Here is a 24,316-nt window from a genome sequence, read left to right on the forward strand (position 1 = left end):
TGAGAAGGTAACATTTGAACAAAGATTTAAAGGAGAGTGAATGAATGAGTCATTTGTATATCTGGAAGAAGTTTCCAAAGTGTTTATTCTAAATGGAGAATAACCAATACGAACAACATGAAGCTGATTAATGCCTGGCATATGCCAGGAACAGATCTTGGTGCCCAGTGTGGTGGGAGGGGAATGAGCTAGGGGGAGAGAAAGAGGAGATCAAATTAGAGAAATGGAAAGAAGAGCAGATGGTGGAGACTTCTGGACCATTGTAAGCTCTTTGGAGAGAAGTGGGAAACATCAACATAGAGCTTTAGCATTGGAAGTAAGGAGACAAAGGCTGTTTCAGAATTTCAGGTAAGACATGATAGTGCCTTGGACTAGGTTGGTAGCAGTGGACATACTGAGAAATGGTCAGATTATAAATATATTGTGATGGTAAACTGGGATGTGAGAGGTTTTTGGCTGAGGGATGGAGTTGTCATTAACTGAAGTGGGAAAGACTCTGAGTGAAGCAGGCTTTGTTACTGGGAAAACTCAACTTGGCACTTGTCTTGGAGGCCACATCAGAAGAAAGGTGGTTTAAGGAGAAGGAAATGCCATCATCCTAATAATAAACTTAAATTGGAAGCTTTCAAAGGGAGGGCATTCAGCTTCTGGCTATTGTTGTTTAACTAGATTTGATGATTCTGATCTGTCCCATCTCCTGTGGCACAAATAACAAAAGACTTACCCTCCCCTCTCAACCGTTGGCCTGAGGCAGGAATGCAGGTTTTCTCAAAAAGGAGTGAAGGATGTTTTAAAGAGACAGAGAATAATTTTGCCATCCCCCCCACCCCCAGGCCATTCCCTCTGTTATAGTTTGAAGCAGGTTAATCTGATGCTTCTATTTTAGTCAAGTAGAATTGTGGAGTAGAAAGTTAGATATGTGGATCCAGGGAAGAGATCCAAACTGCGGACATAAATCTTGGCACCTAAGTGGTATTTTAAGCCATGAAACTGTGAAATCACCAAAGGGAGCAGTGTAGATAAAGAGAGGAGGTCTAAGGAGAGAACCTGTTGTAGTTGGAAGAACCTTTAAAAGAGACTGAAGAGAGGCAGGCCGGGTGGCTCACGCCTATAATCCTAGCACTCTGGGAGGCCGAGGCAGGCGGATTACTCAAGGTCAGGAGTTCGAAACCAGCCTGAGCAAGAGTGAGACCCCCGTCTCTACTATAAATAGAAAGAAATTGGTCAACTAATATATATAGAAAAAAAAATAGCCGGGCATGGTGGCACATGCCTGTAGTCCCAGCTACTCAGGAGCCTGAGGCAGCAGGATTGCTTGAGCCCAGGAGTTTGAGGTTGCTATGAGCTAGGCTGAAGCCACGGTACTCACTGTAGCCTGGGCACCAAAGCAAGACTCTGTCTCAAAAAAAAAAAATTTTTTTTTAAATTAAAAAGAAACTGAAGAGGAGCAGGCAGTTAGTGTTAGGGTGGAAAGGGTAGTAGGTGATCGTGGCGTGGGTGGAGAAAGATTTCTCATGCAGAAATTAAGATATAAAAGTAAAAAGTTCATTTTACCCTTTAGAAGGACAGAAAGAAAGAAAGAGAGAGAGAGAAAGAAAGAAGAAAGAGAGAGAGGAAGAAAGGAGAGAGAGAAAAGAAAAGAAAGAAAAAAGAAAGAAAAGGGAGGAGCAGAAGAGAGCAGTGAGATGGCATGGCATCCCAAAAAAGATGGGAGATGCCAGCAGCCATATTGTCCATCTTTCTTGTTTCTTCTGTTCCTAGAGACTTGGTTATCTCTGACATGTAGTGAGGCCTATCACAGGGGATGTGATTTTTGCCACTGAGGTTTTGGGCAGGAAAGAAGGCCTGGAGTTTACCTCTCTGCTGTTTGTTCTGGGAGCTTCTCAGGAACATCTTTAGGTATATAGAAACAAATTCTAAAGGCTCTGAGCTGGTGAACATAAAGAAAAGATTTACATTTCCTTTCTGGTGTCTTTTTAGGTGTTTGTGAAAACAGAGTCCCAGCAACAGCAAAGAGTAAGGAGAGCTCAAGATTGATCTTTGGCTGTTGTTAGAAAATTATGGGATTCGATATTTTACTGTTATTTCAGCAAGGCCATCCTTACATTTAGGTAGGAAAAAACCCAGGGTTATGGTGTTCTGGAAGCCAAGGAAAGATCATTTTTGAGGAAGGAGAAATGGACCATATCTAATGCTGCTGATCAAGTTAGAAGAGGTTTGAGAATTGACTGTTAGATTTAGCAGCGAGGAGGTTCTTAGAGACCTTGCAAAAACAGTTTTGGTGGAATAGTTGGAATGAAAGCCAGATTAAGGTAAATTTATGAGAGGATTGGAAACTTGAGTATGGACAGTTCTTTAAAGGAATTGTGTGTAAATGTCTGCAGAGAATTGGAGTGGTAGCCTAAGAAAGAAAAGGAAACAAAAGAGGGTTCTTCAAGGTGAGGAAAATATCGGTATGTTTCTGTGTTGATGAGAATGATCCAGTGGAGAAGAAAAAAATGATGATATAAAGGAGAGAATCATTGGAGTGATGTCTGTCTGTAAGGAGGCAGGAAGACATGGGATCCAGCACACAGAATCTTTATCTCTAAGTAAAGCAAACTTGGCCTTAGCTAGGAACGCAGTTTTATCCATAACAACAGGAGAGAAGGTGATGGTCATGGGAGTTTTGAGAAAGTTCTCTACAATTTGCTACAGTGTTTTCAGAGAGAATAACAGTGAGACAGGATGTGCAATTATCAAGGAATAGAGGAGTGACCCAGGGGTTGGTAGTTGACAATAGCAATGAGGGATAATAACATTATATTTCAGACTAGGAATTTTTAGGGAGGAGAGGTGGCAAATGCTTTGCAAGCCTCAACTGTTGCAACCTCTGGGAGGGCTATGAGAGAAAAAACAGCCCCAGCCTGACAGGACTGCAGGCAAATCTGTGTCCTCAGGGGAGAGGCTGGTTTAAGAAGAGGAAGGGAGCCTTCAGAGGGAGATTAAAGCTATAGAGGTTTCCTTGATGATGGAGTGAGTTCCCGAAGACTTCACCAGTTACACAAGGGTGAGATGGAGACTATATTCATTTTCTCTGACTGCTGTAACAAATTACCATAAAAACAACAGGATTTTATTTTCTCATAGTTCTGGAGGTCAGAAGTCTAAACTCGGTATCAATGAGCTGAAATCAAGTTGCTGCCAGGCTGCACTCTCTGGATGCTCTAGGGAAGAATCTATTCCTTGCCTCTTTCAGCTTCTGGTAGCTGCAGGCAATCCTTGGCTGTGGCTGCATCCATCCAATTTCTGCTCTTTCCTGTAAGGGCACTTGTGATGGTATTTACAGCCCACTTGGATAATCCAAGATAATCTCCCCATTACAAGATTATCAACTTAATCAAATTGGCAGTGACCCTTTTTCCAAATAAAGCTTAGAATTACAGGGACCTGATATCTTTGGGGGCCATTTTTCAGCCTACCATAGGACCAAGTGAAGAATGTGCATAGCTACAGGGGGATTAGAGTGAGGGAGATGAGGGTGACCTTGCGAGTCTGGAGATTCTCTTTGTGACTGACATGGAGAACCTAGTGAGATTAGTCCTATGGACTCAAGGCAGGTAGTGGTGGAGAAGCTGAGTATTAGGGGTTAGGCAGGTGCAGGTGGCTGGGTTTTTTTCTAGATCTCTGCAGATGGAGGCAAGGAGACTTGGGAGGGAATGGAGACTGGGAGGTTGGCCTTATCCAAGCACATGGCTCAACATCAGTTATACCTTCTTGGTGAAACTTTTTCTGATTTTTTTTTTTCCTCTTCCCAGGCAGAGTTAACCGCTTCTATGCATTGTGTATTATCGCCATTATTCTTGTGATATTATAATGTAATGATTCCTTTATCTTCCTGTTTTTATAACAGGCCATAAATCTGATAGATAAGTTTAAGATTTCCTGCCACTCTCTTCTGTACTTCCATTATACTCTATGTATATCTCTCTAGGTTACACTTATTGCATTGTATCAAAACAGTGTCTATACCTACATTGTACTATGCATGCCACGAGAGCAGGGACCATAGCCTGTCATCTAGTGCTATGCCTAGCACCTAGCACCTAGATGATTAATACAGATATGAGTGAAAAAATAGTCATTTACTTTTTTGGATTATACTTTAAACTACTTTTGATGAAATTCATACTTTCAGATTTTATACAAAGGGTTATACATATACTTAATGTAAAAATTCATGACTTATGCCTGTATTCCCAGCTACTTGGAAGGCTGAGGTGGGAGAGTAGGAGGATCACTTGAGAGTAGGAGTTCCTGACCAGCCTGGGTGATACAGCAAGACCCCATTTCTAAAAAAAAAAATAATAATAATAATCAAATAAATAAAAACAAAGTATATTGTTAAGTAATGATTGTTACTTTTTAGAATGTATTTATCAGTTATCCTTTTTTCTTTTATTAGTCAATACTATGATTTCTTTCTTTTTTCTTACATTTTAGTGATGGAGTGCCCAGTGATGGAAACTGGCTCACTTTTTACCACAGGAATTAAGAGACATGTGAAAGACAAAAGAATTTCAAAGACTGCTAAGTTGAATGTTTCTCTTGCTTCAAAAATCAAAACAAAAATAATAAGTAAGTGCCACTGATTTTTTTAAGGTACATTCACATTTTTACTTTTCTCTGGACAATTGATATATTTACTACCTTGTTTTATCAAGTATAGAAAATTACTAAAATGACTGTTTTGTTAACTTATACTTTTTTTCTCTTTGATCCTTTGTATCTCCTTCAACTCCTATTAGGTAGGTGGTTTTGATAATTTACCCTCAAGTTTTGACAACTGGATTTTTAGCAGAGAGGTTAGGGTAGCCAAGACAGCTACATCCTACAGTGTAAAAAAAAAAAAAAAAAAAAAAAAAAAAACCAATGTGGACTTTTCTGGAGAAGAGAAGAGTAGCAGGTTGTTCTGGCATGCTATAGCAACTGGATGATGGGTAACCTCAAGGTAGTTTGACCTGAATTGGGTACTGTAGAGGGGGATTTTATATAGCTAATGCTCATCATGAGAGCACTGATCTCTTTGGAAATGGAATTTTATGAATTCTGGAATTAAAGCATCCAAAGGGCAAAGAAAGGAGGTAGGAAAACTCTCCAAGATAAATTTTTGTTACTTCTGAAAATTACCTCAATGATTCATACCCATCTTAGCAGGAGTGGGGGAAGTATCCTTGTAGTAATATTTCCTGCTGATATAGCTCCTATGAAGGATCATTGGGTGTGTCTTATGAAATAACCAAGCCTTCTGAGTGTCTGTAAATCATCATGTTGCTCCTACCCAGGTCTCTAGGGCCACATTGTGTCTTAGACCACCCCCTGCAGTGGCTATTGCTTGCTCCCTTTGGCAAGACCATGGCACACACCCTATTAAGAAGGAATGTGCTAAATTTGAGGACTACGACAGGAAAATGCTATGACCCTTTATTTTTGGGCAATCCTAAACGGGTTCTAGTCTATTTCCATTTATTATGTTGAGGATGGCTATCTGAACTACTCTATCTGTGCCAAAGATAAAGTACTTTTTTGGACCCTGTTTTTTAGATTCCCAAATTTTCCTTGGGTACTTAAAAAGATTATTAAATTTTATAAAACTAATTCAGAAATCCAGCCGTTGGGAGGTGGGAGGAGGGGATGGGTAAATTCACACCTAATAGGTACAATACACACTATGTGGGTGATGGACACACTTGTAACTTTGACTCAAGTGGTACAAAAGCAATTTAGGTAACCAAAGTGTTTATACCCTTGTAATATTCTGAAATTTAAAAAAATTTATAATAAAAAAATAAATCTGTTATATCTATAAAAAATGATAATTTATGATAAAAAGAAAGTCTGATGATTCAGTTACAAACTAAACACAAATGCCCCACAAATAAAACATCTATAAATTTAAAGAACATCTTATTTTACATATATATTCATTCAGTGGAATATGTTATTATATAGTGACATGTAAATCAAAATTATGAAAATATAATTAGGCTTTAAGTGTACTAAGGGAACACACTATATTTAAGATGAGCTTTACCAAGGAATTCACAATGTAATTTCTTTGCTGCCAAAAGAAAAACATTTCAAGAGTGATTTAAGTCATATTTATATAGTACTTTTAAAGAGAAGAGATCAAGTTTAGATTATAATAGATGCCTAGAAGCAAGAGGTAGGATATTTTAGATGGAGGTAAAAGGTCCCACAAAGTTTAAATGATCTAACATTACAATAAGTATGCTCACTTTCACTCAAAGTTCAAAAAGTAGACTTTGGGGCATTAACTGATTTATTCAATTCTGGAGCCACAGAAACTGGGTTAAAAATTTTCATAGATTGGCTACCCTGATTCCTGTAGGACATCTCCACATAGAACTACAGAATCAGCTTCGTTCTATTTCCTAGTCAAAGGTTGGAAGGAAGGTAGAGCAATAAGTATCAAGATTTAGTTTTTGTAAATGATCTATTAATAATTATCGAGAATGTTGTGTCTGTACTATGGTCCTCTTATTCCTAACTCTGTTTATACATATTCTGCATTCCTCACAACTCTTTTATTCTTTATCTTCTATCTAGCTTTTATTTTTTCATCTCCAAACTCTGGGTATATTTTTTTAAAAACTACATCTGTATTGTTATTCTCTTCTTTTCCAACCTTCAGTTAAAATATGTAAAGTAAAATGCATTTTGTCTAAAATAGTTTTACTAAGGAATATGAAAATTTATTAAGGTATACTATCATCAGTTCAATATTAATTCATTTAAGTATCTTTTTGCAGACAATTCTTCTATTTTCAAAATCTCTTTAAAGCACAACAACAGGGCATTAGCTCAGGCTCTTAGTAGAGAAAAAGAGAATTCTCGAAGAATTACAACTGAAAAGATGCTATTGCAAAAAGAAGTAGAGAAACTGAATTTTGAGAACACATTTCTTCGCATGAAGCTAAATAACTTGGTATGGAAGCTGTATTACTTTTGAAGTCTAAATTATAACTTAAATCTTTTAGCTATATTATTATTAATATTCAAGGTCTAAAATGTTTTTTCAGATCTTCAATTGTGAAAAATTATTGAAAGTCAGTGTGCCATGTAAATCTATGTTAAAGGATAAACTGTTAATAGGTAATAAGATGGGTATCTTAAGTTATTTTAAATGCTTGTGTGCTGTGCAAACCAGTATAATACCTTGATCAACATTTGCTTGTTTATCATAAGCAAAGCTTCATACATAATACATTTTTAAAATATAGGCATGATTGTTCCAGTGTATTGACAGGAAGGGAGTTCCAGAGTGTTTGTATTCTCCTTAAATCTCAGCATTTTGTTGGCTATAAGCCAAATAGAATGAAGACAATAGTTGTTGCTTTTCCTTATAACTTTTAACTCTTGTCTGTATATAGGGCAGTGAAAGCCAATGATTAGCTAGGCTGCAACTATAGATTTAGATCCAAAATGAGTAGAACTTAATTTAAAATGGAAAATGACTAACTGTACTTGAGGGTAAAACTCCTGTGGCTGACAAACTATATTCTCTTGCCATGTGATATTTTATTGAGAAGATAGAAAAACGTTTGTGGGAAAATTTATAATTGGTAGTTCAAAAGCATTTAAAGTGTGTGTGTGTGTGTGTGTGTGTGTGTGTGTGTGTGTGTGTGTGTGGCTCTTTGGATCATACCTTTTTAGCTCAAAGTGATGTTGATTTTTAGCTCAACATGATTTCAATTATTTTCTAATTTTTCTCACACTGATGGTATTCATAAATGCATGGTGTTATAATAAACTCCAAGTCTTAACTGATTACAAGGGGTCTTTTTTTTATATCTACAGAATAAGAAGCTTTTAGAAATAGAAGCTCTCATGAACAATAATTTGATAACTGCAATTGAAATGAGCAGTCTTTCTGAGGTAAGTAGAATTTATATGTAAGTAGTATCATTTTTTAGATTACCAAGAATAATTGAAACTAAATAGGATCATGGTTAGAGATTCATGTTTCAGAATGATGATAATATCAATTAACTGGCTAACAGCAAGCATATTATCATTTTGTATAATTGGTTATTAAAATTATTATATAAAAATTAGGTTTTTATTAAAAATAACAGTATTAGCTCAGTGGACCATACTGGCCCCTAAACAGGCTTAGAAACTTGAAGACATTAATAGAAAAGTAGCATTTCAAATAGGAAAGAATTTGTATTATTTCTTTAAAAGAAGAAGTCCATCCTACTTGGGGAAAAAATAAAGGCGTATCCTACTTTATACCATTATCTAAAATAAATTCTAGATGGATTCTAATATAAAAAAGGAAATCATACAAGATAAGAAGAAAATACATATGAATTGAAGTTATATAGGAGGAGTTTTTCTATACCTGGAAGCAAAGATAGAAACCATAAAGCTATGGATGGATTTTCCTCAGAAAAAATTTTTAGGAAGTTAAAAGTCATAAAAATAAAAGATAAATTGCAAACTGAGAAAATCATTTAACATATGGCAGACAGAGCATTAATATTATCAATTGTAAAAAGCTCTTCTAATCTAGCACAAGGAAAATAAAATCAGTAGCAAAATCAGAAAGGAAGAAGGACCAAATATTAGTGAAATTAACCCAAGTATTTAAATAGGAAAAATGTATTGTGAAGGATAGTTAATGAGAAGGCAAAATATATAAGGAAAGAATAGTGAAGTCTCAATTTTTTTTTTTTTTTTTTTTTGAGACAGGGTTTCATTGTGTTGCCCACAGGCTAGATAGAGTACAGTGGCATCATCATAGCTCACTATAAATCATAGCTCACTATAATTTCAAACTCCTGGGCTCTTGCCAATTTCAAACTCCTCTTGCCTCAGCCTCCCAAGTAGCTGGGACTACGGGTGTGTGTTGCCACACCAAGCAAATTTTTCTATTTTTTGTAGAGACGGGGTCTCACAGTGTTGCTCAGACTGGTCTTGAACTCCTGGCCTCTAAGTGATCCTTCCACCTTGGCCTTCCAGAGTGCTAGGATTATAGGCCTGAGCCACTGCACCAGGCCGGAAGTCTCAATTTTAGATAAATTCCTTGATAGATTCTGGAGGCAGGTTAGTGCTTCAAAGCCTGTCTTTTAAGTGGGACTGCCTGTATTTATTAAATAGATCCCAACTTTGCTACTTCCTGGTTCTATGACCTTGGACTTATGCTCTTTGGACATTAGCTTTCTCATCTGTAAGGCGTGGGTAATGGTAGTATATCTACAAAAAGTTATTGTAAGAGTTAAATGTGGCTAGCATGTGTTCTGATGATAGCGTCAAATAAATGTATGTCTTTTTTATCATATGTGTAAAAGTCACTTATAAGGCTTTTTATTGAATTTAAATGCATAGTCTTTTTGGTAAGAAGTTACATTCTTTCAACTACATGGTCAATATTTAGCTCCTTTGTCAGAATTTTTATGAAAGCTAGCCAAAGAATGGATACTTTATGATCTAACTTAATCCACATTTAGATGAAGAAAGAATTTGTGTAAATGCCCCTATGGAAGAATGTTTACAGGAGGTGTGGTGGCTAGCTGCTAGCATTATAAATGTGATATCTAGGATGAGTGACCAGGGGTGTACTTTATACATATTTAGCACTCTTTTTTTTTTTTTTTTTTTTTTGAGACAGAGTCTCACTTTGTTGCCCAGGCTAGACTGAGTGCCGTGGCGTCAGCCTAGCTCACAGCAACCTCAAACTCCTGGGCTCGAGTGATCCTTCTGCCTCAGCCTCCCGGGTAGCTGGGACTACAGGCATGCGCCACCATGCCCGGCTAATTTTTTATATATATATCAGTCGGCCAATTAATTTCTTTCTATTTATAGTAGAGACGGGGTCTCGCTCTTGCTCAGGCTGGTTTTGAACTCCTGACCTTGAGCAATCCGCCCGCCTCGGCCTCCCAAGAGCTAGGATTACAGGCGTGAGCCACAGCGCCCGGCCATATTTAGCACTCTTTAAGGAAAAGAGATGTTTTCACTGGGTGGGTCAGACGAGTCAGGGAGAAGACTCTGTTTTGCTTGCAGGACAGAATTGAAATGCTCTGAATAAATTGCTTAGAGGGGAATGTGATAACAGCAGTAGAGAGTGCAGAGTCAGTACAGGAATTGACTTGGAGAGTAAGAGAAAGAAACTAGTTTGGTGTGATGTAGGAGTGTCATCACCAGTACCCCAAGAAACTTTGGAGGACAAATAGCCCTAAAAAAGTTTCTCAACTGTTTGTTTAGAGCAGTGGTCCTCAAACTTCTTAAACAGGGGACCAGTTCACTGTCCATCAAACTGTTGGAGGGCCGGACTATAGTTTAAAAAAAACTCTGAACAAATTCCTATGCACATTGCACATACCTTATTTTGAAGTAAAAAAACAAACGGGCAAAAATACCCGCATGTGGCCGCGGGCCATAGTTTGAGGACGCCTGGTTTAGAGTTAATGTGCTATAAACAACCTCCACTGATTCTTTAAAAAATCTTTTAGTAAAGTCAACATTGTTCTCAAATGCTATCTGTGTGATTCTCCTTGGAAAACCCAAACAGGGCTGTGATTAGCATCTAGATTAAGGAAAAGTAGAAAATGGAGAGCAGCTGGTTACAGAAGCTGGAAGATGAAGGCACAGCATCTAATGTTGGTGTCCGCTTTCTGGACTTCTTATTTAAAAGTTTTATAATTCCTTTTCTCTGTAATTGTTGTTTGGTGGGGAGAGTGATGGGTCATATAGACATGTGGTTTTAACATCAGAACAATATAGAAAAGTATAGAATGAAGTTTCACACATGCTTTTGTCCTTCCTCCAGCTACTTTCTTCTCCATTCTCTCTTCTCCCTACACTTCATGCATCATACAGATAACTTCTTACATTTGTTTGTTTATATAAAAACAAATAAAAATTATAAACATTTTCTTAATTTCTTTCTTACACAAAAGATAGCTTACTATACCAACTACTCTATGCCTTACTTTTTATGTGACATATTTTGGGGATCTCTCCATGTGATTACATGGAGTGCTTACTCAATCTTTTTTTAGTGCTACTTATAATAGATCTAGAATGGACTTCTACTGTATTTAACTAGACTCTTGTTAGACACTTAGGATGTCTTTTACTGTTGGCTTGACATTAGGGTAGAATGCCTTTCCTTCTTGCATCATTAATTTTTTTCCTCCCTCCTGAATTATTCCCATCAGGATGCAAAAATGTAATCTATTATCTTAAAAAAAAAAAAAAAAACTTCTTACTCTTCTTACCTCCCACCTACTGTCTCAGTTTTCTCCTTGACTTTATGACAACTTTTTGAGAGAGTTGTTCCCACATTTCTCTGGTTTCTCTTGGACCCATCCCATTTGGTTTTCACCACCACTCCACTAAGCTGGTCTTCTGAAAGTCACCAATGATGTCTGTGTTGCAAAAACCCATGGATAATTGTTGGTTCTTATGTCACCCTTCACGTGACTTTCAGGATACCACACTCTCCTAAGTCTATACCTTTCCGGCTATTCTTTTTCAGTCTGTTTGCTATTAATAGTTCCTCTTTATTTTCCTGACTGCTAAGTTTTGGGAGTGCCCTAGGACTCTGTTCTTAAACTTTTTACATTTATTCCCCATAAATAATTTCATTCTGTCTTTTGGTTTTAATTACTGCTTTATACTGATGATTCCCAAATTTGCATGTATAGCTTGTCCATCTTCTCTGAACTCCAGGTAATACACTATTGAATTACCTACTTGGCACCTGTTTGGATGTATCAGAGCCATCTCAAATTTCACATTTGCCACCAAACCAATTCCTTTTGAGGTTTCCATCTGAAGTAATTACAATTCTATTTTCCTATCGTTTTTTTTCTCACCCCATTTCTGATCCTTTAACAAATCCTTTTAGCTGTGCCTTCAAAGCCAGTCCAGATTCTACCACTTCTCATGTCCCTCTTTCACTACCCATGTCCAAGGCACCATTATATCTTACCTAAATATTATAAAAGCATGTGAACTTGGCCTTCTTGCTTCTGCCCTATTTCTCTGTAGTCTCTTCTCATTATAGTAGGCAGAGTGAGCCTGTTAAAATATTAGTCTCTGCTTCAAACTCTCCAGTGGCTTCTTATGTCACCTATTGCCTGATTTGATTTGAACACTGAAATTCTTGTTATTTCTCCCTCCTCATTTACTGCTTTCCCCCTTATTCTACTCTAACCTCTTCAGAGCACAGTTCTCTTCCTGCTCCCTCAAACACAAACTTTCCCTGCAGTGCCTTTGTACACTTCATTCACTTGGCAAGTTCTCTTCCTTCAAATTTTGACTCAAAAGTCACTTCAGTGAATCCTTCCTTGGCAACTCTATAAATTTAAACATGTTCCCACCTTTGCCCCTACTTTTCATATCCTGCTTTTCTTGCTTTAATTTTCTTCTTAGCACTTAACACTATATAACATGATTTTGTTTATTATTTGTACCATAGGAATATAAGCTTCTTGAGTGCAGGGATTTTCCTCTATACTAGAATAAAGTCTAGAATATGGTAAAATGTAATAAATATGCTTAAAATGTTGAATAGTGTTTCCACATTAAGAATGATGCTTTTTTTGCTTTTTTAAATAAAAGAGTGAGGTATGTATTTTTCTTGCAATCCCTCTGTTATTAAGCTTTTAAAATAAAAATAATGCTAAATGATGTAAAATAATTTTTTATTATGATGATGATCATATGGTCTTTCTTTTAGGTGTCTTAATATGATTATTTTTGTAGCTTTCCTAATTTTGCATTTTTGGAATAAAGTTCAGATATGATTTATTGTTCTGTTAATGTGCTGGTGAATTCCTTTTTGCCGGTATTTTGTTGAGGATCTTTCTATTGTTATGCATAAGAGAATTCTCTTTGAAGTTTTCTTTCTATACAGTGTTTAGCCGCTGATAAAAATGTTCTATATATTAAGCAAAGAAAAAGAATTTGGATGTTTTCCTTTTATTATGCCCTGGACAAGTGATATAGTATCAAACTTATTGTTTTTTTAAAGATAGAATTCTTCTATCAAACCATCTGGACCTGGGACTTCTTTGGTGGGAGTGGTAGTAGTTCTTTGTTAACTTTATTTCTTCTATGGATATTGGTCTTTTTAGGAGAATGTCTTTCTTTCTTCCATGATCAGTTTTATTAAATTATCTTTCCTTAGAAAATTATCTGTTTCATCCAAGTTTTTAAACTGATTTTTACATAATTGACCAAAGTAGTCTGTCATTATTTTTTATTTTTGCCTATGTTGTTTTTTGCCAGTTGACTAATTTTTTATATTTGGACTTTTCTCTATCTTATTTTCACAGTGTTAGCTTATTGCAGTTTTTCTGTTTTGTTCTTTTAGAAGTATCATCTTTTGAGTTTAATTTTGAGTTAATTTTGACTTTGGCATGAATTTCTTTGGGTTTGTCCTTTTAGGGATTCATTCAGCCTCTTGAATCTGTAGGTCAGTATCTTTGCCAAGTTTGGGACACTTTCAGCTATTATTTCTCCAAATACTTTTCTAGCCCTGCCCTCTTTCTCCTTTCCTTTTAGGACTCTGATGACATAAATGTTATATCTTTTGCTATAGTCTTACAAATCTCTGATCCTCTGTTAGTTTTTTCAGTTTCTCTTCTCTCTTGTATAGTTTGGGTAATTTCTGTTTTGTTTTCAGGTTCACTAATTTTTCCCCCCTCTGTCCTCTCTGTTTTGTTGTCGAGCCCACTGGATTTTTTATTTTATTTTATTTTATTTGGTTATTACATTTTTCAGTTTTAAATTTCCATTTGGTTCTTTACATCTTCTATTTAGTTGTTAGTACTTTCTATTTTTTTTTCATTTGTTTTAAGCATATTAGTAATTTGTTGAAGCATTTTATGATGGTTGCTTTAAAATTCTTGTTGGATAATTGCAACATTTGTGTCATCTTGGTGCTGGTGTCTGTTGAGTCTTTTCTCATTCAAATTTAGAGTTTTCTGATTTTTGGTATGAATGATTTTTGATTGTATCTTGGACATATTGGGTGATTATGAGGCATCAGATCTTATTTAAATCTTATGTTTTAGCAGACCTCCTTTGACACTACACTGGTGATAAGCGGAGGTACTGCCAAATGGGGGTTGAAATTTAGACTCTGCATTCAGCCTCCGTTGATACATGATGAGTTGGGCTCGGAGTTTGGGCTGTTACTACCCTGGCTGAAATAGGGAGTCGTACTTCGTACCTTTCATGACCTCTACTGACACCAGGCTGAAGGGGGAGAATGAGGGCAGGGGTTATTACCACTGAAGAATGGTGAAAATCCTAGTTCTCCATTAGACCTCCTCCACCACCATTGAGGAGACAGAGGGGGACTCCTTATCACCAAGTGGGATGTATAATGTATACATTTTATTTTCTGTATATTAAGATGTTTTGACATCTTTAAAAACTTCATTGGCTGAAAAGGCACTGTCCTTCCCAGGGCTAAGCAATTCTTAGAGATAGTATGGGCTCAGCAATGAATATGCCATTCGATTTAGTCCATTTTCTGCTGCTAGAACAGAATATCAGACTGGGTAATTAATAAAGAATAGAGATTTATTTGGTTCACAGTTCTGAGGCTGGGAAGTCCAAGAGCATAGCACTAGCATCTGGTAAGGGTTATTCCATGACAGAAGGTGGAAGGGCAAGTGAGCACACAAGAGAGAAAGAAAAAGAGGTTGAAATCCCTTTATAACTAACCCACTCCTGTGATAATGACATTAATCTGTTCATGAGGGCAGAGCCTCATGACCTAATCCCCTCTTAAAGGTCCCACCTCTTAATACCATCACAGTGGCAATTAAATTTCAGTGTCAATTTTGGAGGAGATATTCAAACCATACCACCTTTGATATGCAAACTGACCAATCCAGAGCCATACCTCCTCTATCTGGCCCTTACATCTCAGAAGGCAATATTCCTCTGTTCTGATCCATCCCTAGGCTAGGTGCTAGACAACTAGGGACCTCGCCATCTCCTCTTAATGACCACGCCTGACTGACCATCTTGTAAAAAGAATATGAAACAGGATGTAAATCCAGATATGTCCTCCATGAACATCACTGGGTGGGGACGTGCTCTTTACCACTGGGCTATCCCATGCCTTTTCTGACAGTACCCGTGGTTTAGAGGAGAATTGCCTTGTTATAGCCTGGCAATATGGCAAGTCTAAGTTTCCCATTTGGCCTTTGTGCCTTTGCCAAACATTGACTGCCCAAGTGTGTGTGGGTCCATTTCTGTACTCTGTTCTATTTAGTTGATCTATTTGTCTGTGTTTATGTTAATACTACACTGTCTCAATTACTGTAACCCTCTAACATCTTTCTTCCTTTTCAAAGTTGCTGTAGCTATTCCAGGTCTTTTACATTTCCATATGCATTTTAACATCAGCTTGTTAATTTGGCCATACCCCTGTTTCTATTACAGATTAGCTCTGTAATAGAAAAACATGGTTGTATGTTGCCTGATTTTCTGGACTTTATTAAATAATTAAAATATGTTTGTGTCAGAAAATTTAGAAAATATAGATAAACAAAAATGTAAAGGATATACTAAAATCACCCAGACTTTGAATTTTTAAAAGCCATTTAAAATATGTATTATAAAATCCAATCATGTATTGCATAATACATATGTAGACATGAACGTATTGTATATATAAGTAGAGATATTGTATATGTGTGGGTATATGCATATACAGCAGTCTCCAACATTTTTGGCACCAGAGACCAGTTTCATGGAAGACAATTTTTCCATGGACAAGGGGGCAGAGCTCAGGCAGTGATGTGAGGGATGGGGAGCAGCTGTCTATACAGATGAAGCTAGCACTGGCTTGCCCAGCACTCACCTCCTGCTGTATGTCTAGTTCCTAAGTTTCATGGAAGACAATTTTTTCATGGGACTGGGTGACGGGTGAGGGGAGGCAGAGCTCAGGTTGTGATGTGCATCCTGGTTCCTAACAGGCCACGGACTGGTACTAGGCCATAGCTGGGGGTTGGGGACCGCAGCACATAATTTATTCCTCTCCATAGAAGAATGTTTGGAAGATCATGTACCAAAATATTGGTAGTTATTATCTTTGGTTGGGATGATTAAGGATGACCTTACCATCACATTATTTTCATTAAACTATTGAAGGTTAATGTAAGAATTGTTCTTTTATTATAGATGTCATTCTGTAATTTGATACTTCAAAAACAACATGATTTAATGAGGTTAGAAACTTTTTTTCTTTGCATTTTCTTTGTTCTTTTCAAAAATAGTTCCATCAGAGTTCTTTTCTACTGCCAGCTAGCAAGAAGAAACGGATTAGTCAACAGTCCAAGTTGCTGCGTCTTCCATTTGCAAGGTAAATATGGGCTTGAATTACACTGGTTCAGAGTACTTAGATTTTATATAACACAGTGTTTGTGTACATTGTACAATGTTCAGGATTCATCAACCTGTAGTTGCCTATTAAGGTGGGAATGAAGTGGTATAGGTTGTGTCTCCAGGACTCCAAGGAAACTTACCCTCAATTCAATAACCAAGTTCATCTGTAGTGTCCTGCTACTTTTCATTTTCTTTTTTTTTTTTCTTTTCTTCCAGGTCATCACCAGCCCCATCTTGTTTTTTGCTAGGTAAATCAAATGACTGCCTTTACTCTCTTGTGTGCCTGCCCCAAGCTTTAAAGTTAACTCTCATCTTTTTTTTTTTTTTTTTTTTTTTTTGAGACAGAGTCTCGCTTTGTTGCCCAGGCTAGAGTGAGTGCCGTGGCGTCCTAGCTCACAGCAACCTCAAACTCCTGGGCTCGAGTGATCCTTCTGCCTCAGCCTCCCAGATAGCTGGGACTACAGGCATGCGCCACCATGCCCGGCTAATTTTTTATATATATATCAGTTGGCCAATTAATTTCTTTCTATTTATAGTAGAGACGGGGTCTCGCTCTTGCTCAGGCTGGTTTTGAACTCCTGACCTTGAGCAATCCGCCCGCCTCGGCCTCCCAAGAGCTAGGATTACAGGCGTGAGCCACAGCGCCCGGCCATCTTTTTTTTTTTTGAGACAGAGTCTCACTTTGTTGCCCAGGCTAGAGTGCCATGGCATCAGCCTAGCTCACAGTAACCTCAAACTCCTGGGCTCAAGCAATCCTCCTGCCTCAGCTTCCCGAGTAGCTGAGACTACCGGCATGCGCCACCATGCCTGGCTAATTTTTTCTATATATTTTTAGTTGGCCAATTAATTTCTTTCTATTTTTAGTAGAGACAGAGTCTTGCTTTTTCTCAGATTGGTCTCAAACTCCTGACCTTGAGCGATCTGCCCGCCTCGGCCACCTAGAATACTCGGATTACAGGCGTGAGCCACTATGCCCAGCCTTAACCCTCATCTTTGTTATTCTCCTCATGTCCAAAATTCTCATTTTTCAATTAATTCGATTATAAGTCATTGAAAGCACAATTATTTCAAAACTGTCATTATAGGGGTCAATCATTGAAGCCCAGACAGGTAAAATGACTGAGCTAATTAATAGCATTAGCCAAAATTCTCTTGTCTCTTTTAGACAGTGTTCTTTCTGTTGTACAACTTACAGTTGTAATGCTTTTACTTAAGTGCACACGTAAATGCACTTATATATTGAAATGCTGTGTGTACCATAGTAAAAAATTCTCATATCTGCTGAGTCACTTTATACTCATTCTAGTTTGTTCCATTGATTTGCCTATTATGTGTACTATTAACACTGTGTACCAGTAAATTGTAATTGCTTTAGTTTTAAAATAGTAAATTTTGTTGTCTTTTAGGTCCTTAGTTCTTTTTCAAAAATATATTGATTGTCATTATACACATACTGTTTCATATAGACATACAAATCAAGTGTCTACTTGCCTTCCAAAAAATTTTATTATGTGTTTTTAGGTGAGCTGTTGTTTAAAGTATACACATCAGAACACAGTAGATTTTCACAAAGTGAACACTGTTATAAAATATCCAGACTGAGAAACAGTGTATTACCAATATCTCAGATACTCCCTTGTGCCCCCTTTCTAGTCATTACCCAACACCCACCCAAAGATAAATAATATCCTGACATCTAACATCATAGATCAGTTTAATTTTGCAAGGTTTTGAACTTCATATAATGAAATCATGTAACATATGTTTCATATCTCTGGTTTCTTTTGCTCAGCATTACATTTCTTAGATTCAGCCATATTGCTGTATGTAGTTATAAATCATTTATTCTCCCCGATGTATAGTGTTCCATTGTAAGATTATGCCACAATTTTTTTTCTTTTTTTATTTCAAAATATTATAGGGGTACAAATGTTGAGTTTACATATATTGCCTTTGCACCGTCCAAGTCATAGCTACGAACATTCCCATCCCTGAACAGTGCGTACTGTACCCATTAGGTGTGAATTTATCTATCCTCTCCTCCCCGTCCCTCTTGCTTGACACCCAGTGAATGCTACTTGCATATGTGTACCTAAGTATTCATCAATTAGTACCAATTCGATAGTGAGTACACGTGGTGCTTGTTTGTCCATTCTTGTGATACTTTACTTAGAAGAATGGGCTCCAGCACCAACCAGGATAATACAAGCAGTGTTTAGTACACCATTGTTTTTTGTGGCCAAGTAGTACTCCATGGTATACATACACCACATTTTATTAATCCACTCATGTACTGATGGGCACTTGGGTTGTTTCCACATCTTTGCAATTGTGAATTGTGCTACTATGGACATTCAAGTGCAGATGTCTTTATTATATGATGACTTTTTTTCCTTTGGTAGATACCCACTAGTGGGATTGCTGGATTGAAAGGTACTTTTAGTTTTTTGAGATATTCCTATATTACTTTCCATAGAGGTTGTACTAGTTTGCAGTCCCACCAGCAGTGCGTGAGTGTTCCTATCTCTCCACATCCACACCAACATTGTTATTTTGAGACTTTTTTTTTTTTTGTGAGACAGAGTCTCGCTTTGTTGCCCAGGCTAGAGTGAGTGCCGTGGCGTCAGCCTAGCTCACAGCAACCTCAAACTCCTGGGCTCAAGCAATTCTCCTGCCTCAGCCTCCCAAGTAGCTGGGACTACAGGCATGTGCCACCATGCCCAGCTAATTTTTTTTCTATATATATTAGTTGGCCAATTAATTTTATTTCTATTTATAGTAGAGACGGGGTCTCGCTCTTGCTCAGGGTGGTTTCGAACTCCTGACCTCAAGCAATCCACCCGCCTCGGCCTCCCAGAGTGCTAGGATTACAGGCGTGAGCCACCGCACCCGGCCTGTTTTGAGACTTTTTGATAAAAGTCATTCTCACTGGAGTTAAGTGATATTTCATTGTGGTTTTGATTTGCATTTCCCTGATGATTAGAGATGTTGAGCATTTTTTCGTATGTTTCTGGCCATTAGTCTATCTTCTTTTGAAAAGTTTCTGTTCATGTCCTTTGCCAATTTTTTAATGGGGTGGTTGTATTTTTTCTTACTGATTTTCCTGAGTTCTATATAGATTCTAGTTATCAGCCCTTTATCAGATGTATACCATGTAAATATTTTCTCCCATTCTATAGGTTGTCTATTTGCTCTAGTGATAGTTTCTTTGGCTGTGCAGAAGCTTTTTAATTTGATCAGGTCCCATTTATTTATTTTTGTTGTTGCTGTGATTGCTTTTAGGGTCTTCTTCATAAATTCTTTGCCTAGGCCAATGTCTGTAAGAGTTTTCCCAACATTTTCTTCTAGGATTCTTACATTTTCATGTCTTAGGTTCAACTCTATTATCCATTGTGAGTTGATTTTTGTGAGAGGTGAAAGGTGTGGATCCTGTTTCAGTCTTCTACTTGTGGCTATCCAGTTTTCCCAGCACCATCTATGAATGGGGACTCTGTTCAATACTACAATTTATTTGTTCTTCTTATATTGAACATTTCATTGGTTTTCCAGTTTTGGTCTATTACAAATAGGGCTGCCATATATATGCTTTTTGATGAATGTGTGTACACATTTCTGTGGGGTATATACCTTGAAGTAGAATTACTAGGAATATATATAAATACTCTCAGTACTTTGCTATTAATTCTAATAGTTTGTTGGGGTGATTTTTTTGTATTTTCTATGAATATTATTATTTGTGAATAAGGAAAGTTTTCTTCTCTGTGCCCTCATAATTTATAAATATTTTATTTATTTATTTTTCCTACTTTATTGCATTGGCTACTTCTTGTTCAATATTGAATAGAAGTAGTAACAGCAGGCATTCTTACTATGTTTCCATTATTAAATATTATGGTTACTCTTGAGTTTTTATAAATTCTCTTTATCAGATTAAAAGAGTTCAGTTGTAGTCCTGTTTGCTGAGAGTTTTTTCATGAATGGTTGTTGAATTTTATCAAATGCTTTTCCTGTCACTATTGGGAAAATAATGTTTTTTCTTTTTTCTATTAATGTTATGACTTTTTGATAATTTTTCTACTCATATAATGAATTATAAGGATTGATATTTTTGAATGTTAAACCACCATTACATTCCTTTAGTGAACTGTTACTGATGATACATATCCTTTTGATATATCACAAAATTCTATTTGCTAATTTTTAAAAGGATTTTTGCATGTACGTTAATGATGAAAATGGTTTATAAGTTTTGTTTCTTGTAACATATTTTCTTAGGTTTTTGTGTTTTTATTATACTAGTCATAATAAATAAATTCTCAGTGTACTTTTTTTGTTTTCTGGAAGTTTTTATGTAAAATTGATATTTTTTCTTTAAATGTTTGGGAAAAGTAATCTGGGCCTGCAGTTTTCTTGTGGAGGGGTTTTTGATAACATCTCATTTCTTTAGTAGATATAAGAATATTCAGATTTTCCATTTCTTCATTTGTGTCAGGTTTGTTAATTTTTTAACAGAATTTAACCATTTCATCTAAAGTGTCGAATTATTGGCATAAAGTTGTTCATAATAGCATGCAAGTTACATGCTTAATATGTATAAGATATGTAGTGATGGTCTGTCTTTCTCATTATTGGTTATGGTTTATCACTTTTTTTATTAGTCTTGCTCTAAGGGGTTTATAAATTTTGTTTTTGCAAAGGGGTTTTTTGTTTCTGTTTTAGTATATTTGTTTTCTCTTTCATTGATTCTATCCTTATTATTTCTTTTTTTCTTTCTGTTTTCAATTTTATTCTTATTACTCTTATTATTTATTTCTTGAGATAGTTTAAATTATCTATTTTCAGCCTTTTAAAAATAATCATTTATGGCTATTTTCCCATAAGTACTTGCTTTAGCTGTGTCTGAATTCTTTTTTTTTTTTTTTGGATGGGTTCTTGCTATTTTGCCCAGGCTGGATTCAAACTCTTGGGTTCAAGCAATCCTCTTGCCTCAGCTTCCTAAACAGGTGGGACTACAGGCTAGCACCACCATACCTGGCTTCATAATTTTTCATATGCCATATTCTTATTATTCAGTTCAAAATATTTTCTGTTCTGATTCATTCTTTGACACTATGGATCATTTACAAATGTATTATTGAATTTTCAAGGAGTGGCGTGGGGTTTTTTTTGTCCTTTTTGTTGTTGATTTCTAGCTTAATTCCGCTGTATAGAGAACATATTTCAGATGATTTTAGTTTTTGAAATGTATTGAGATTTGCATTAGGATACAGCTTGATCTAATTTGGTAAATATTTAGAGTGCACATGAAAAAAAATGTGTATTTTACAATTGTTGAATGTAATATTCTATATATTTCAGTTGTGTCAAGTTTGTTAATTATATCATTCAGGTCTTCTATATCCTTTCTGCTTCTTCTGCATGTTTATTCTATCAACTATTGAGAGAAGTTCATTACAATCTACCAGTATGATTATGAATGTATTTATTTATTTATTTGTTTTAGTTGCTTTAAATATTTCAAAAAGCTGATATTAAGTACACATAAATTTAGGACTTATTTGTTTTACTGATGAATTGTTTTATCAATATGAAATATTCCTAGAAATGATTCCTGCTTTAAAGTCTATTTCATCTAGTTTAGTATATCTGTGATATATCTTTTCTATACCTTTACTTTCAAATTCTTTTATATTTAAAATGCATATAGGTTCAGTCAGGTGTCATTTCATTGTCTTCATGCTTCTATCTTTTCTGTTGAAAAATTAACACCCTTTGTGCAAACTGAAGTTCCTTTTTCTTCTGGTTTTCTGAGAGTTTTTATAATGAATTTGTATTAAATTTTGTCAAATGCTTTTTCTGTATTTGTGGAGAGAATCATAATTTTTCTCATTTGTTCTATCAGTACAGTGACTTCAGTTGACTTTCTAATGCCAACTTTGCATTCCTAGAATAAATTTCACTTGGTCATGGTGTATTATTCTTTCTATATATTGCTGGGTTTGATTTGTTAATATTTGCCTTAAAAATGTCCTGTGTTCATGAGAGATATTGGTCTGTAATTTGCTTATAAAATCTTTAATAGGTTTTGATAAGGGTTTTGCTAACCTTATAAAATAGATATTAGAAGCATTCTCTCTTTCTCTATTTTCTGAAAGAGTTTGTACAATTGGTATTTTTTTCATTAAGTCTTTAATAGAATTCACAAGAGAAGTAATTTGGGCTGGAATTCTTAATTATTAATAATTTAATTTCTTAAATAGATGTGGAGCTTTTTATATTTTCTGAGTTTTTTTCAACTCAATTTAGAAAATGTTTGTCTTTCAAGAAAATCATCCATTTAATCTAGGCAATCAAGTTTATTGGCATAAAGCTGTTTATAATATACTCTTCTTATTTTTTAATACTTTTAGCATCTGTAGTGAGATCCTTCTTTCCTGATACTGGCAATATGTATCTTCTTTGATCAAACTAGGTACAGGTGTGTCAATTTTATTGTTCTTTTAAAAAAACTGAGCTTTTGGCTTCATTGATTTTATTTTACTAAATTTTTTTTTGCTTTATATTTCATTGGTGTCTATTCTTTATTATTTCCTTTTTAAAACATTGAGATACATAATTTGTATAATACAAAATTTCCTATAATGTGAAATTCACCTTTTTAACGTACACAGTGCTGTGGTTTTTAATATTTCACAAAATTATGCAACCTTCGCCACTGTCCAATTCCATAATATTTCCATCTCTAAAAAGAAATCTCATATTTATTAGCAGTCACTTTACATTCTCTGCTCCCCTATTCCCTGGTAACCACTAATTGACTTTCTGTCTAAATGTGTTTTCCCATTTTGGAAATTTCACATGAATGAAATCATACAATATGTGGTCTTTTTGTGTCTGGCTTCTTTCCCTTAGTATACTAGTTTCAAGGTATACTTCAAGTTGTAGCATATATTAATATTTCATTCTTTTTTTATGACTGAATAATATTTTATTGTATGGATTTAACACGGTTTTTAATTTATTCATCAATTTACAGACACTTGTGTTGTTTCCACTTTTTGGGTTTTATGGTTGGATCTTAAATAAATGGAATATAGAAAGAACTGTCCGTACACTTTTCTAAATAATTTTTCAAAATACAAAATTCCTCATTTTGTTCCCACTTGCCTTTAGGGTTCCATTAACTTCAAATGATGATGATGATGATGATGATGATGATGACGACAAAGAGAAACTGCAGTGTGACAACAATATTAAATCAAAGACATCACCTAATATTCCCTCTTCAGTATCAACAAGACAACCTTTATCAACTCAGTGTAATTTGGAAGTGTCATTTCTTAAAGAAAATAATCAGAATGTATGTGGTTTAGATGATTCAGAACATATTTCTTCTGTTGTTGATGTACTACTTCCCAAAGGTGAGATTGTTTAAAAATTCATTTTGAGTATTAGTATTAAATAGTTAGACTCATCATATTTTCTTCCTGAGGGCAATGATGTATAAACATTTAATAAATTAGATATCTTATGTTACAGATTTGCTAACTGGTACCATTCAAAACTGCTGATGAAAATTTAATTTAAAAGTAAATATGCTGACAAATGTCAAATCCACAGTGGCTTAATACTGTTACTTTGGAAGCAATGTTTAAAAATGAACAGGTCTAAAGAGCTTTTCTGGGTACCTTGGCTTATGACTTGAAAGATACCATATATTTATATATTTAGTTTCACCCTCTTCTTTTCATAGATATGAAAATTGGGGGCCTACACAGGTATAGTAACTTTTTAAAGGTTATAACCAATTAGTGATAATGCAAAAACTTGAGCCTGGGTAATGATTGAGCAAGAAAGAGTAATGGCACTTACATTTTATTTACCTGGTGATGTTACT

General features: G+C 35.7%; 1 protein-coding gene across 3 annotated transcripts in view; it reads left to right on the forward strand.

Moving 5' to 3' along the window:
* Positions 1-24,316, forward strand: part of SGO2 (shugoshin 2) — a 49,556-nt gene that overhangs the window by 3,744 nt on the left and 21,496 nt on the right. The window contains exons 2-6 of one of the 3 annotated variants that reach the window (XM_012739073.3): positions 4,483-4,617; positions 6,813-6,988; positions 7,861-7,938; positions 16,311-16,396; positions 23,593-23,840. In XM_012739073.3, the coding sequence (XP_012594527.2) occupies positions 4,485-4,617; positions 6,813-6,988; positions 7,861-7,938; positions 16,311-16,396; positions 23,593-23,840 (721 nt within the window). In that variant the 5' untranslated portion in view covers positions 4,483-4,484. Of the gene's footprint in view, positions 1-4,482; positions 4,618-6,812; positions 6,989-7,860; positions 7,939-16,310; positions 16,397-23,592; positions 23,841-24,316 lie in introns of those variants that run through there. The other 2 variants (XM_076005784.1, XM_012739076.2) reach the window with 2 other exon arrangements.

The sequence above is a fragment of the Microcebus murinus genome, chromosome 8 (assembly GCF_040939455.1).
Source record: "Microcebus murinus isolate Inina chromosome 8, M.murinus_Inina_mat1.0, whole genome shotgun sequence".
NCBI lineage: Eukaryota > Metazoa > Chordata > Mammalia > Primates > Cheirogaleidae > Microcebus > Microcebus murinus.